Source organism: Toxotes jaculatrix, chromosome 21, assembly GCF_017976425.1.
Source record: "Toxotes jaculatrix isolate fToxJac2 chromosome 21, fToxJac2.pri, whole genome shotgun sequence".
In the NCBI taxonomy this organism is placed as follows: Eukaryota; Metazoa; Chordata; class Actinopteri; family Toxotidae; genus Toxotes; species Toxotes jaculatrix.
In genome coordinates, this window is record NC_054414.1 from 2,704,668 (window position 1) to 2,721,101 (window position 16,434).

The 16,434-nt window shown below is 42.0% G+C and overlaps 2 protein-coding genes across 2 annotated transcripts in view; one reads left to right on the forward strand and one right to left on the reverse strand.

The window, feature by feature from the left end:
- LOC121175582 (transmembrane protein 94-like) overlaps positions 1–16,434 on the forward strand; it is an 847,517-nt gene that overhangs the window by 768,745 nt on the left and 62,338 nt on the right. The gene's annotated exons all lie outside the window — the stretch shown is intronic.
- eme1 (essential meiotic structure-specific endonuclease 1) lies at positions 10,707–16,328 on the reverse strand. The gene is made up of 9 exons (XM_041066665.1): positions 16,185–16,328; positions 14,818–15,597; positions 14,469–14,596; positions 14,081–14,170; positions 13,196–13,317; positions 12,625–12,763; positions 11,824–11,939; positions 11,540–11,729; positions 10,707–11,012 (listed from the first exon to the last, which is right to left on the reverse strand). The coding sequence occupies exons 2-9, from the start codon at positions 15,569–15,571 to the stop codon at positions 10,836–10,838; spliced, it is 1,716 nt and encodes a 571-aa protein (XP_040922599.1). The 5' UTR covers positions 15,572–15,597; positions 16,185–16,328; the 3' UTR covers positions 10,707–10,835.

Genomic DNA, 16,434 nt, shown 5'->3' on the forward strand with positions numbered 1-16,434 from the left:
CTGATTTAATACAAGCTCTGCGGCTTTTAAAGTCGAACAGACACTCGAATTGACTTCATTTTTAGGAGAGGAAACGTATTGTAAACTATAATGATAATGAGTCTGTTGTGCATATTTTTCCATTTTTCACAAGGATGAAACCGTTTTGTACATATTTTTGGAAAGATCATCACTTAAAGCCACTGAGGGAGACACTCCTAAGGCAAAGGTTGACTGATATTTGGGGGGGCTGGCATTGCTAAGAGATGGTCCCACTGGATGTTAGCTTAAGCTGACACTGTCATTTGATATGTTACTACTACACAAATATCAATTATAGCTGCTTTAAATCACAGATGACTAATCACCAGATAACAACCCCAAGCTGGTTAACTGTCTATGTAGCAGGTGAAGTTATATTATAAACTACATTTTGTGCCCATCCACCTAGATGATGTACTGATAAAATTATAGTGCTAGTTGTTATCAAACATTCATGCCCCTTGGAGGAGACTAAACTTACATATCTACTTTTTGGTAATTACAATTGTTGTCCAGAGTACACAGGTTAAAACAAAACTACTACAAAATGTAGCTGCTGACTTCTTAGCAAAAATGAATGTTAAAATCAGTTTGACTTAAAAATTAGCCCCTCTGGCTGCCCAGCCATGAAAAGCCTGAGGAGTAAAGGAACCAAGAATCGTTGAAGTAAAAGACTCACTTCAGTCACACCTGAGCTGAGGTTGCCTCTCAACACCAGACTGCCATCTCTTTTCTATCAGGGTCATTTCGAAAGTGGCACTGAAGCCTGAATTTATCTGACAGACCACATCATTCTCTCCAGTTACACATAGCACTCAGCCAATCCTGGCAGAAGAAAATGACTTAGCACTTTCCCTCCCTCCCCCCTCCCTCCACACACTTTGGTGCGGCTCGGTGGCAGAAAGCATTATTTGCAAGCAAAAGAATTCTTGTCCCGGTTTGAGATGTTTCAGATGTTGAGTCTCTTACCATTTTTTTTATTTTTTTTAAGAGCAAAAATTAGCAAATCAAATCCATAGGGGCAGCAGCAACATTACCCAGCTTAATGGGAGCTGCTTCAAAAGTCTGTATTTGATAATCACCTCATTATCCTGCAATCAGTCGACATGAGAGTTGAGTAAAGAATATGAATTCCCAAACTGATTGTTACTAAGACTTTTTTTGTTTTTTTGCATTATTTACCAGCATTCATTGGCTGATGGCTGAATGGAGCAGCCAGTTAGAGTGATAGATCTTTCATTCCATCATGGGTAATGGGGTAGACAGGAGGGAGTAAATAGGAGCCAAGGTAGCTGATAGGGAGCAACACCGGAGGCCAAGTTTGCATTCAATACCATTTATTCAAGTTTATATGGAGCGGAAATCTTGTGCAAAAGTGCTGGACAGGAATCATTGACTCCTTTGGCTCTTGGTTTTCAATAACAGAAGCTAAACAGAGACAGGGAACAGTAGGAGAGGTGTAATAATATGAGTCAACATGCTTAAGTGGCATAAAGATATGATGTGCAGTCAGAAGTTATGATCCCTAAAGCTCTTTAATCAATATTTTTATATTGTATACATCAAATGAATGTGTATTGTCAGAGGTGTTTCTGATAGCAATGAATGGGATCATAATGATTATCACTTAACTCTGCAGACCCCATCAGATCTATGGTGCGTTTTAGCCTCTTTTTTTTTTTTTTTTTTTTTTTGTAGCTTATTGCTTTTCTTTTCTAGCCCACAAACCCCACGCAAGCCTCTTTTTAGCAGGAGCAGGCAGCTGAAAAAGCTGAAAAACCCACTGTCCACTACCTGCTCAGCAGCAAACAGCAGACAGACACAGTCAGAGACCAGCTGGTGAACATAGTGGAGCATTTAGCAGCTAAAGAGCCAGATATTTCCCTCAGGAATTCGCGAAGACCAAACCAGAGCAAGCTAGAAACATAACGTGATTGCTAATGATGGCCTGCCTGATATGGCCAATTCATCCACCAACTTTAGCTTATCACAGCTTTATATAGCAGACGTCTGTATTGTTGTAGATCAGTCAATATGTGATGCCAGAGATATGTTTGAGGTCATTTAGAAATGGTGGCACCATCACATAATTTGTCCACTGAAGAGCACAGGGAGAGTTTACAGTCAGTTCAACAGCTTCACAACCCGCAGCCTCCAAAGTGATCATACAGCTGAATCTAAAACAGTTTGAATAAAAACGGAACATTTTAACCTTTGCTAAGGGAGGATTTATTGCAGGAGTGTTATATTGGATTGGATCAGTTTGAGCTAGGTGGACAACTTGGCATATAAATGTAAAACGTTTCATTCTTGTTCACAACTCATTAGCCACTAGTGTATCATTATTGAGATAGCTGAAATATTGACAGTGATATGGGCCTCAAAACTCCAGTATCAGTCAGGTTCTGATGCTAATGTTGCTAATGTTGCTAACTCTGCTGCTAACATTTGTAAGATAATGCCATGTAGTCAAAAAAAAATGCATTAATGCAGCGTGGAAGCCTCAGTCCCATGTTAGCTGCTGTGCCACAGGGCATCGATCACAACAACATTCCCCTCACACCACCACCTTCTGTATGTTCTTGTACCCCCATGGATGTGTATGTATGTGTGATTTTGTTTTTTTTTTCCCCCCCCATGCTTCATCTTTGTGTGGCTCAGTTTACAGAAGCCCACTGGGGAGGGAGGCAGACCAGCAGAAAAGAGGCAATGATGAATGACACAACACACATTCCCTCCCTCCCCTGCCAACTCCCCATCTTCCTCTCCCCTTCTCTTTCTCTCTGTCGATCTGAGTTTCTTTTCTGCTGTCTGCATATCTCCCTGTGAGGGAGAAGAAGCCTGTCTTCTTCTTCTTCTTCTTCTTCTTCTTCTTCTTCTTCTTCTCCTTCTTGAGTGCGGTGGATGTCGCTGTGTAGCTGCATAAAGAGAAGGCGCCGTCCAGCAGCGGTGCAGCCGGGCTCGATGCTGTCGGCAGTCAGATAGAAAGACAGCCTTACACATCACTTCAAGGAGCTGTCACTCTCTGCCATGCATCTCAAGGACTGTGGGGAGAAGGCCACTTCATGTCCAAGGAGGTGTGGTGTCTGACATGAGTAGAGCTCTCTGAATGCTACTGAAAGCCTGGGGTCAACCTATAACAGCCAGTGTGATAGCTGTAAAATGATGGGAGGGTACATTCTTCTTCCGCTGGTCGTGTGCATGTAAAATGCATGCATCTTTGCACTTACTTCCATTTACTTGTACGTGCCTGCCTGTGTGCGATTAAGAAACTGTGCTTCCTGTGTCTCTGAACTCCCTGGGAGTGTTTTCAGCTCCTGTATCAAAGGCTATTCCCAATTTGTTTCTGTGGATCAAGAAACCGGGACAGCAGCTGAGTGGAATGCTAATTTTAAAAAAAAGAAGAACAGCCCTGCGGGATGCCCTAGCCGCTGTCGTTACCGGTGTGGTGTCAATACTGAGTGTTGGTGCTGAAGCTGCACACAACCGAGGGGTGGGTAGTGTGGGATGGTGTGTCTGGTTTGATTCGACGTGCCTCCTCAGGGAAATGCCCAAACCCCTGAGAGATGTTCCGTTTGTGTATATTTGATGAGCTAAAAAGTTCAGTTTCTCCGTCAGGAGCTCACATTGTGATTTCTGAGGCTGTGTGAAATAAACAAGCGCACGAGTACCTGACAGCATGCTGATGAACAACAAGGAGACGACCACTCTGATTTGTGAGATAGGAGATCAATGAAAATTTGATGGGTGTAGTTTGTAGCTCCCAGTCTCCGGGGCGGGAATTGCACGCTTGCTAACAGATCTGCCGTTCCAAGGGCAGATTTAAGATTCCCCCCGCTGCTGTTAAGACTATGATTTAAGGAGTATAAGCTGATCTCTGATAAGCGCCTGAGGGCAACTTCCACCACGTCTTTCCAGAAGTCCTGGTCCTATTGTCTTAAGAGCTAATGGGGCAGCTGTTAGTACTCTGGTCATGTCAGAGAGGAGAAGAAGAGGAGAATAGTGAGACACTGGAAAAACTCCGAATGACTCCTTTGACTGAAGACTCGATCAGTGCTTTTCAACCCAGATGTTCAAAAATGTTGTTTCCTCCTATTGTACATTTCACAACATACAGTTAGCATTAGCATGCTATAAATTTCACTGCTGTGCTGTAGCTTCCTAAGCTGTGTTCAGACTGAATTTTATCCCCACATTATTATTAAGAATTTCAATGCTGGAGTGTTTTTCCAGCCTGTGTTTATTCTACATATACATTCTACTGTCAGTAGATTTACTGTAGTTGTTGCAGTGCCTTATTTCAGCAGGCTGCACGTGTGCTTTACTTGACACGGCAGCAAACAGCTGTGGCGCTGTACAAGCCATAGGAAGTATTTGGTGCCGTTGTTGCACTTTGTCTGAAAGCCAAAGTGCATAGTTTGGGAATGAGGTGATTAGCAGTCACATCAGGGTTTTTAAGAAATGCAAGGATTAGTAAACATTTGCAAAGCAGCAGAACAAAACTTACCTTCACATTTATTTTAACCTGGTATGTGTTGCTTCACTCAAGTTCTCACTTGTGCAGGTGGTGAGTGCAAAGTTAGCGCAAGCCCGGTTAAATAAACTGGAATCATCCTTTAAGGTTTGGATTAAAGGGTGAATCCACGCAGAGTTACACAGGGAGGAAAAAGTGTAATATTCATCACAGGTGGAAAATATCAAGTATGCTGCACATCTGTCCACATGGCAAAATACCTACTGTGACATTATTAAATAGCTTGGCCAGGGTTAGGGAATGAATATAGATGATTTTAATACAGATGATAACAGAATAAAGGTGATAGGCTTCCTTTTTGAGGGCTATCTGTAGGACATTTACACATTCACAAAGCATGTACGCTCTGAGACAGCCCAGTCCCCTTGATAGCCTGATGTTATATCACACGTCATGATAGAATTGGCCAGACAACAAGGTTGAAGAACCTGATTCGCCTTTATCCATTCTGAAACATCCTCCTTATTCCACACTGCAACTTCTAGACATGAATGAGCTTCACCTCAAGGCTGTCCACAGCTAAAACCGAGGCAGGAGGAGATATTAGACATCCTACACAGAAATAAAACACCGACATGCCCTATATAGGAAATCCTCCCAAAGTTATCTGAGCCATTTATCAAAATCTTCAGCGTTTTTCTATGTGCATATTTATCTTTACCTGTCCTTTAGTTTACAGGATACATTTTGTGCCTGATAATTTATCCAACCTTCAAAATCCTGCTGATGTTTTTTTTTTTTTATCTCCCCCATCTGACTCTGTACTAAACCAGTGGGTTTTGTTTGTGACACAAGTCTGCCCCCTGGTGACTAAATCCTGTCACTCATATTACCACTCACACACTACAGTTTCCCATGTATGTCAGAGAATGATTATAAGTAGATCAATTTACACCTTCATCTAATTAGTGAGCATGTTTTCATGCAGTGTAACATTCATTCACACAGAGTGCTTTAGTCTGTCAAAAGACAACAGGAAGTAAGATACTGTAAGCATATGATTCATATAGCGCGCAATAACATATAATTAGGCAGGTCACGTTTGAATGTGAAACTGTTTTACACATTGTTTATTGTTCTAATTAAACGTCTTCAGGAAATGTCTCAGAAACAAGGCAGGATTACCGACAGAGCAAAGTGAGCAACTGCCCCGGGGGGGGGGGGGATCGCCAGGGCCCTCAGGGGACCCACAGGCATCACGTTTACCATGTGGAAATTAGTTTGTGCTAATTTGATAAACTGAAAATGTGTTGTGAGACTGTGTACAACGCAGAAGCACAATATAAAATGAAATGATAGGAGCCTAAAGGTAACACACCTGCATTGTTGCTTAATATTTAGCCTCCATCTTGTAGATGTCAGGCACCTGAGTTCAGATCAATCTTAAAGGCTTTATCTTATTATTACTTCAATTTAAGTAGTGATTACGATGCGTGCACGTTCCTGAAGAACTAGCATTTTATTAAGTAACTGTGAAGTGCTTACTAATTATAAAAGTCCCAGGTGTACTCCGTGTGTTTTTTTTGTTTATATTTAGTTGAACATGTCTCCACTGAAGTAGAATATGAACCATGATGGCTCCTCCATCCTCCAAAGCCAAATTCTAGTTTTAAGACCTGGGTCTTAAAACTGCCACGACAGCATGGCAGGTATTGTTTTCGCCTTGTGAGTCTGTGTGCGTGGCAAAATGTGGTCCTGGAAACACCCACTGTAGCAGGAACTACCATAGTTTTAAGTACTGTGTCAGGTGTTTATACGTCTGTCTGTCAGATTGGGTTGGAAGTGGAGGAGGTGTAACAAGAATCTGAATCTGGGCCCAATTCAGACAAATATTCTTTACATAAATGTTCCTTATGACTTTATTCAGACATGATATTTATAGAAAGAACCACAGTGCTAGCACGGTATGGGACAGTTGGTGATGGATGTGAGTGGGTGGCCACGATGGAGAACAGCAGCGTTAGTGATGGATTTTAAAACGTATTGTGCTGTTAATGTCTTAATTAATGACCTCTGAGAGCACATGGGACGCTCACCCCTGCTTCTCACAGTGAAGGCCCTAATAAATGTTCTCTAATAACCTGAAATTCATCATTTCAGGTTATTAGAGAGTGAATTCTGCTGATTGTTTTATGATGTGCGCACACATACAGTGACAACGCATTAAGCTGGGACGCTCATTTAATTCCTATTTGCCCTCATGCTGTATGTAAAGCAGTTATGGAGAATGTTCAATTATTTATCCCTGCAGACGACATGAACGAAATTTGAAAATATAGGGAGTGAGTGTGGGCTGATTATTATTGTGGTTTGGAGGGTGTTGGGGGGGTGTTGAGCACTTTGCCCTACACCTCAAGGGGCAAAATCATTTTTACAGTTTGACATGAGAAGAATCTTCTCAATAACCTAATGTCAGCTCATTTCCAGTGTTTTGTGGTTTATTGAGCTAAATTTATTTCCTTTGTATGTAAGAACATTTAGACTTATTGCGTTGATATTAGTGGGGGCCCAGAGATCATTTTTCCCCCATTGGCCCCCTAATGTTTTTATCTAGCCCTGCTCAGACATTATGCATATGATGGTGTCAGGGAGTCTACAATGTAAACAGTCTATAACCATCATATTCTGTAATTGCTGTGTTAAATTAGATTTTTTTTAAATTCCTTTATAAGCCAGTATTTTCAGTGGGATGAAAAGGCCCTGTGTAAGGTTCCAGTGGCACCTCTGTTATCACTAAGTGTGGGGTTTCCATACATAAATGCCACGTTGACACATTGTCATGTGCATCAAACAGAATCTTCAAGTGGATATCTGCCTGTCTTAGGAAAAAAAAAACAGATGCTGTGAAGCATTGGTCTCCAGTATTTCTCCATTCCAAAGATGAAGCCCTCTTTCCTTTGGAGTTGAGGTCAAACAGAGGGAGGGGCTGGAGGGAAATAACTTTGCCATGGATGAGACATTCACACACATCTCCTACTTTCACCCGGCACAGCCTCGTTTCTGTTTTCGCTCCATCCCACTGGTGTCCTTGAAGTCTCCTCCACCTCAAAGCAAATAGGAAATGAAGGGAAAGAGAAGAGCGTCGCCATGTATCTTTCACTGTAATTGCCAAGTAGTATGACCTGAACTTGGGGTTTCTGAAGGAAGAGTATCCCTCCTCCTGCAAGACCACATACGACTAAAAGCTACTGAATCATGTAATGTAACATTAGCTTTGGGCCAGCAGCCATTCACAGCCTGTGTTAGAGTACACAGTCCTTTAAGGAGGTGGTTGTTAAAGTCAGGTTTGGAGACTGTGAGGGGTCCTCAAAGATTCAGTTCAGTCGGTTTTGTACAGTTAAAAGAGAAATGCAGATTGCAGCAAAAGTTAGTACAGCCTTCATTAGTGAGATTCTATTCTTTTATTTTGTTAACCTTTTGGATCTTTTATTTTTGATGACAGATTCGATCCTCCCGGGCATGGATGCTACCAGTCTTGCAGAAATCTATGGAGCAATGTGTAGACATTCATCCCAAATTATTTTTTTCAGCTGCTCTTTGCTGGAGGGCTTTTATTTATCTACCTTCTACTTTAAAATACTGCAAAGTTGTTCATTTGGATTGCAGTCCAGGGACATACTTGGCCAGATCATGGTTGTCCATCTTTAAAAACTCATCTGAGAATTGAGTCATTTCTTCTTACTTACTTTCTATCTTCTGCTTCTTGAAACTGGGAGTCATCTTTCCATTCAGTATGTGTGTTTACAAACACAGTGCCATCTATAAATGTCATCTCTCCTACACCTCTCACACACTCCCATCTCCATGTTTCAGGCCCAGGACTCTGCAGTCTCTGTGCTGGTCCTGACCAGGCCCATGCCAAAGAAGTGAAATCAGCCAAATCATAACAGAAGTTTCCTCAGGGCACTTTTCATATAGAACAGGTAAGTTCTTTTTATAATGTAATTTGCAGAGACTCAACATTCCCCTATGAACAACCACTCGTGGCAAGGAAAAGCTCCCTACATGCTGGACTCCATCCAGTCCAAACAAATTTATTTTGGTTTCATCAGACCAAAGAATGTGCTGCCAGCATTAATCAGATTTCTCTTCATGTACTTTGGCAAAGTTTATTCTTGCAGTTTTGTTCTGTTTTGTGAGAAATGGTTTTCTTCTTGGATGTTGGTTGTAGAGTTTGACTTCATGCGGTGTCCTTCTCACCAGTTTCTACAGATAATCCTTGTACCAAGTCAAAAGAACTGACTCGTTTCTTTTTCAATGCAAGGCTGTGTAAACAGCCTGTACCTCCCAGCTGTTGTTGCACTGATCACAAGTGACTTTTGTAGCAGTGGACACAGGTGTACTCAGTTTTGTACTTTGGGGCCCTTAGTCTGTTTAACCTGTTGTGGTGTGGTGGCTTCAGAAAGATTTCAGACCCCTTCATTTTCTGCACATTTAGATTTGATTTCATTTAAAATTGAAAAAAATCCCAAATAATCTAGATTTCAGTCTCTGTGTATATGTTTATCACCTCAAAGATGTTAAAACGACTACTTTCGCATTACAAACACTTTAACCCACTGTTTATATAAAAACATTGATTAGTACAGCTTCAGTGTCAGTGGGAAAATGTCTCCTTTTTCCATTTGCGTTTATGACTTGTGTAACTTGGTTACAAGCCCTCCACAAAATAAATATTGTTATTATGTTGTAATAAAATAGCTTTATTGTATGTTGGTAAATCGACCCTTTAAGGAGAATTCCAAAAGAGCCCCATGAAAAATAAGTTTGATTTCTCTCTTCTTCTTTTCCATTAGAAATGATTCCAATATATACGTGTAGTGGCTCTAATTAGATTTACTTTTCATCTCTATTATTTTGTTTTGCACAGTATAAAGAAACTAAAGAAGAAGAAACTCTCGCTGTAAGGAGTCACTGGGAAGAAACTTTACCAAATGAGGGTTCATGACCAGGAAATATTGAGGGTCTGTGATGTGAAAAAACTACACTGTATATTCTGATCTGTATTTTTTTTTTAGCATGAGTCACTCTGAAACTTTTCCTTCTAATCATCTGTCACCATGGACTGTTAAACCTCTGTGTGTCTCTCTGCATGCAGGACCTGGAGTGAGGCATATTGCTCATCTCTTAAGCCCATTTAACAGCTCGTTACCCATTCGTCTCTTTCTCCCTCTTTTCCTCTGTTCCAGGCACTCATCACTTCTTGGTCAGGTTCCATTTTTTCTAATGCGACGGAAATGAGCCGTGAGCACTGCAAAGTGAAGTGGAGCAGATTCGTGGTGGCATTTTACTACTGCAAACACAAACAGTGGCAACGAGGACATGGGAGAGCCCGATGACACAGAAAGCCCAGAGGTTAGCCACATGTAATTCAATTGGACCGCACTTAAAACACGGGGGCTGAGGTGTTACACCACACATGCTTAATGCTTAATTAAACCAGATTAGAGGTGAGCCACAGAGATGTTGTTCCACACTGAGTTAAGCATCTGATCTGTACGAGTGTGAAAAGCTCTGGTTTGGTCTTTTTTGCAGGTGCTGAACAGGAATTAAAGCTTCAATATTAAATATATCAAGAACACAAGTTTCAACATTTTGAAGTTGTTACTTAAAGGGAAAGTATGTTCTTTTTTTTCAACATGGGTCCCATTCTCAAGGCCGTCCTGTGAATCAAGCTAACTTTGCACTCCCCAATTCAGAAGCATTAGCCTCTTCAGAGCTTAAATTGTACATGAAGCATTTCTAGCTTTTGTCTCTTAGTCCAAATGTAAGCAAAACAGAGATTTGACCCCTGAATACGCAGCTACTAATCTACGTACTTTACAACTTGCCTGCTCACTAGCTTCACAGAAGTTTGTTTGCATGTGCGAGGCTAAGAACAGTGTCTCACAACCTCACACATGTAAACAGAAGCTAGTCTGGTTAGCCAACAAGTTGCCCTGGAAGTAGCAATCCAATAATAACTAATCCATGGAATACTTTGTTTACTTTTAGTGAGACTTGGAGAAAGACTTGGAGATGGTGAGTGCAGAGATAGCCTGAACCATTGTTAAGTGAATGCCATTATGAGAATAAAACCCAGGTTGAAAAATATCAGATTCCCTTTCATAATTTCTTAGAAATTACTACTCAGTGATAACTTTGATAAAACTTTAATATAAACATGACATTAAAGGGGCAGAATTCTAACTACATAGTATCAAATTCAATGTTTTGAACACAAACAGCCACGACCCAAAGCTGTTGCGAACAAGATTAGAAATAATAAAAAGTTCATATTTCAGACAGTGGAGTCCAGCGTCTGCTCAGGATCACAGGAGTTCATCATGAGGAAGAGGCGTTTGGAAAGCTCCGGACCGACCCTCCGAGTGGTGGAGGTCACGCCTTCTCCTCTGCGGATCAGCAGGTCAGACAGGAGGGAGATCTTCTCACGGTCGGTCCTGCACAGACTGTAAGCCTGCAGACACACAGGGAAATATTTAAAAAGGCACCAGACAATAAATAGATGTTAACTGTAAGATACATTTAAAAGTCTGCAGTTGAACAGTAGCTGCTTTTTAATGCAGTTATGATTAAAATTATCTCAGGGCCTGTCTATAAAAGTTCAGGGAGCCAAACACATTGTGTCTGATTTTTAATGTTGACCCGTATTATGTTGTTTAACTAGTTGTGTGTCAGTCCTGTAATGGACTGGGTGCTTTTCAATCCTGCGTGTATCCTGCCTTATCCCCAGTGTAAGCTGGAACTGGCTGCAACCTCCTATTTCCTCCTTATGACAACACACCAACTTATCTTATGACGAAAAGCATTTGGTTTGTAGTGTTAACCAGAAAGAGAGAAAAATGAATCTCATTCCAATTTATTTTTTTTAACGTTAGGATGAGAAATTATGCAAATATTCTGTTGCCATAGAAATGCTCTGCCATAAAAAGGTAACCAGCATAAAGAGTTCAGGTTACGTTCATGTGTCAGCAGTGAGAGTACCTTCTTTAGCAGCTGTGGGGAGGGGTAAGCTGCCAGAATGGCTGAGGCCATATCTGGACTGACTCTGTTGAACTGTTGGATCTGTCTCTTCCACACCTGCAGCAGGCCCTTACCAGCTCTATCCACCCTCTGCCCCCCCGCCCATTCACTCTCCAGGTGGAAGGAGAAGCCTGTCTTCTCCCTCTCCCGCCTGAAAACACACAGAGGGACATGAGACGTTATTGTCTGATCTGAGAGGAGGTGTTGGAGTGTCATTGTAGGGAAGAAAAACTAAGCTCGCTTACTTGAAAGGGGCCTCTGCCACCGCTTTGGTTGTCATAGTGATGTGATCCGAGAAGTCCTTCCATGTTGACAAGAAGCGGACTGAGACACCAGTGTGAAGCTGGAGATGTACCACTGCCTGATGGGATATTGGACAATGGGGAAAATGGGAATCACTATGAAATAATTAACTGTCCTTAATTAATCCTTCATCTGCCCTGAAAACTCACCAGATGCCTCAGTGTAAATCAAAGATTGTTTAATTTGCACATTCATTTGAAAAAAAGGTTTTAACAGGTACAGGACTTCCCCATCAATTTAAACAAGCATTGACAAATCCATTAATTATCAATTTAAGGCGTTTGGACCTTAGTTTCCAGATCAAGTGCAAATTCAGGGGTTCACCTTGACTTGGGGATTAATTAATAGTAAATTAAGGGGTTTTAATTGATTATCTGCATAGTTTAAAGCTTCCTACGTGGTAAGAAATCATTTAACATTTATCAGTTAGCCTGAAAATCATAAATTAAAGCTTTGATGTTAATTTTATTGGATTGTTACCTCTTAAAAATCCCATGCAGATAATCCATTTAAAATGCCTTAATATATTAAAACACATGTTTTCCATTGATTCTGCTCTTAAATCCTGTGAAAAATACCATAATTACATCATTAGTAATGGGAGAATTACTGGAATTTTATGATTAAAAAAAATTAAGGAATGCAGTATCATAGTGAATAATTTAAAGTCTGTTTAGTTTCCTCAGTTATTTTTCTTTGATTATAAAAAACAATAATGCACTTCCTCTATCGACCGAACCCACCTCCTCCACTTCAACTCGTGACACCTCAGGTAGCACCTCAGCTCCTCCATTCCTCCTTCTCTTCCTCGCTTTCCCTCCCCCTTGCTCCTCATTTGCGACAGCCTCTCGAAACCTCTTCTGGCTTTGTGATTTCTGGGATCTGAGGGCAAAAAGTATTTTCGTATTAACTCTCAGGACGTCCTCTGGTCTCAGAGTGTGGCTGGGGCTGCTCTCTTTGCTCCATTTCCTTTCTTCACACATATTTTTCACACAGTTTCCAGCTGAGTTGTGCCAGATTCTGCTGACAGTGATACGTGATACGGCTGCAGATATGTGTAGGTTAGCTTACAACGTATCTGAGTACCATTTCTTTCTTCCTTCCTTCCTTCCTTCTTCCTGCCTTCTCCATCCAATCAATCTGTCTACCTTCAGGATAGCGTTTCTCATTCTTCATTGTCCAAGAGGGTACAGGATTTCCACCCAGCTGCCTCTGGGTTATCATTGTCTCCAGTCTGACTAAATGAGGCACTTGCTGGATAAAAATGTCCGACAGGTCTAATTTCAGATCCTGGCAGATCATGTCCTTCCCTACCTGAAGTATTTCTCCATGTCGATGACCACCAGGCTGAGGATCTTGCCAGGGTGACGCCTCTGCTGCTCTTGCACCCATGATGTCAAAGTGGGACCAGAGTCTGAGCGGCCGTGCCTCTCTTCCTGCAGCCGACAGGGTGAATGGAGAAGTAGATTACAATAACAGGTAATTAATATATAAACCTGCTGTTACAACACATTTGAAGTAGTCCCTTTGGAGAAGTGGACAAGAAGACAAGAAGTTAACATCCCATAATGCTCTGTGACATGTATGAAATACAGAACAGGCCCAGCAGACCATGATTTTGGATCAAAAGGAAAAAAGGATTGAAGTTGCTTCGAAACAAGGTTCATTACGGTACCCAGTGGCTCTGCATTTGGAGAGTTAGATCTTCACATATACACCGAAGCTCACTTAGTGACACTGTGTGACACAGTGGTCTGTGCACTGAAGGAGTGAGTCCTCCTCAGATATCCCTCTCCAACACAATTTCACTATAAGTGATGAGGTGACACAATTCACAGGACTACGGCTTCATCAGTCTGTATTACACAAACCAATGTTTTTTAAACTTAGTCTTTTTAGTACAAAACGACCTCTGTGTGTTTCCACAGGCTGGGTTTATTGCTGAACTGTGGTAGGAGGAGAGAAGCACAAAGAGAGATCCCCAGAAATTATGTTGTGTTTTTTTTTCTAGGAAACCAACTGGAAACTATTAGTAAAGTATTTAAAAATGACAGACCAACACTACATGTGTTACATTAAATATCCCTTCATCTGCTCTGTTCTTATCTCAACTTAACTGTTACTACAATTAACACATTTCCTCTCTAGGATCATTTCAGTTTCATCTGCAGCAGCAGCAGCAGTCGCCCACCCACCAACCTGAGTGTAGCTGTAGATCAGTGTGATGAAGTTATCTACAGTCATCTGCATCACAACGTGGACCTCTGGGACACACGCTCCATCATCTGGCTGAGATACACAGGGAGCAGAGGGGAGATGGTCACATACTTATTATTATTCAGGTAAGTGGTAAATGCATCTGAAAGACTGGCTCATTAAGTTCAAATTATTTATTTCTATTTATGTTCAGTAAAAATTGCATAAGTAAAATTTTTGTGTTGAGGTGTTACATTCTTTGGCATTTAGCACTGAAGCTACCTGGGCCTCCAGGGTCCAGTATCACGTACACACAACAGCAGCAGCTCTGCTGGAAAAAAAAATCCATGGGGAAACACTGGTGTGTGAGTATGTGTGAATACGTGAATACCTGTGCACTGGGAGTCCTCCTCATCCAGCTGATACTGCGTGGGAGGGGTTGCTTCTCTATAGCACAACTGCAGCCCAGAGCCTGCACCGACGCCAGCAGAGTCCCACCTCCCTCTAGCTGTAAGAGAGCTGCAAACACAAACACACACTTACCAAAATAATGTCCTCAGTAAACCCATAATAGCTTAAATAATGCCTCCAGAGCATTAAGATAAAACACACTCTGGCTTTATTTGCAGTCTAAAATTAAATCTACAGAGACTCACGGGACACGAGTGACTCAGAAAAGATTCTGTTATCCACTTGTGCACAGTGCCAAGTATTAATAAATGTTTTTTTTTTTTCGTTACCTGGGTCCACAGCCACCACCATGTGCTTGATACACTCCTCTGGCCTCAGGGCCTTGGCAGCCTCTGCTAGAGCTTTTCTCTCTGCTTTCTGTCTTTCTTGTTCCAGCCTAAGCACCTCCTTGTCCCTCTGCTGTCTCACCCTGGCTTGTCTTCTCCTCAGAGCCTCTTCCCTGGAGGCCTGGATCTCCTCCACCGTCCGCTTGGCAGGTTTCCTCTTGGCAGGAGAGGTGTCTGTGCTCCCTGCACTGGAGAAAGGCTTCAGAGGCAGCCAGTGCTGAGGGAGAGCTGCCACCTCCTCTGGGCCATCTGAGGCCCCCTGACTCACTGTTCTCACCTGATGGAAGCCGAGCGGGGGCTCTGACTCTGGAAACCCATACTGGCAGGAGAGCTGTAAGCTGGCCAAATTGGATGGCGAACACAGCTCAGAATCTTTCCCATTAGTGAGAGCGGAGGAGGCACTGATCACATTGTCCTGTTTCTTTTTCAGTCTCTGTGCCAGAGGGATATAAGGCGCATCGTCATCAGAATCACTGCTGATCATCGTTACATCGGCTGTTCCTGTACATTTGCCTGCATTATCCCTCACTAGGGAGGAGATGGCTGCGTCCCCTTCATCAGAATCATCCAGGTAGACCAAATCTGGCTTCTCTGTGCTGCTCTTTGAGGTTTGGCTGATGTGTCGACCAGGCTGGAGGAAGTCAAACACAGGCAACTCCTCGTCTAGGTCACTGGTGGAGGCACTGCTGCTGGCCATGGCCTTTCATGTCCAAGCAAAAGTTACTGTAAATGAGATATGACAATTATAACAGGATAACCAATCAGGGTCACAGAATTGCCTTTCCCTCTGGTAGCAAAACCCACACCAGGCTTCAGTTAAAAATCTACCAATTTAAGATGTCTTACTGTGTATACCAGTGGACACGTTACCTGATGTATCATTACCTAAAACAATAACAATAACCCACCAAGCAGGACTTATTTCAGTCTAATTGTGGTTTTTGTAACTGCCGTACACTGCTCGTTACTGCCTACCGCACTGTGTTTTGGTGTACGAAGATAAAGGACCAATTACAGAAGTCGCTTGACATAACTGTCTGCAGCTCGGTGAATTGGAAATGTGACTTCCAACTCTGCCGAACTCGACTGAAGCTAGCCGATAAGAAATAAATTACTTTTTAAATTGAGTTTGGCACAGCAGTAACGTTCCCTTAGAAAGAAATTGGTGATACACACGCATACACACAGCTAAAGCCAAGCCCAATTTTCTGACAACAGACAACCAAACCACACTGAACAGCGAGCGTTTAATACAAAGAGACACCGCACATCAGATGGAAATGGCTTCACTCACCGCGGCGCATACTTACTTTGAAATCTTGCATGCAGACGTGTAGTTCAGAAGTAGGGTATTACTTAGCTATCTGCATTAGCCTGTTGTTGTAGTTCTAGCTATTGTTTATTTCCACAGACACACAACACGGAGAGTTTCAGTCCTGTTGTGTTACGTGAAACATTTGATTTCTCCCGGGTTACATGAATGTGTTGCATTCAGGTTTATGGGACGACCCAAGCTTATAAATGCCCGCTTTTAACACATATGTAATGTCAAAAGTGATA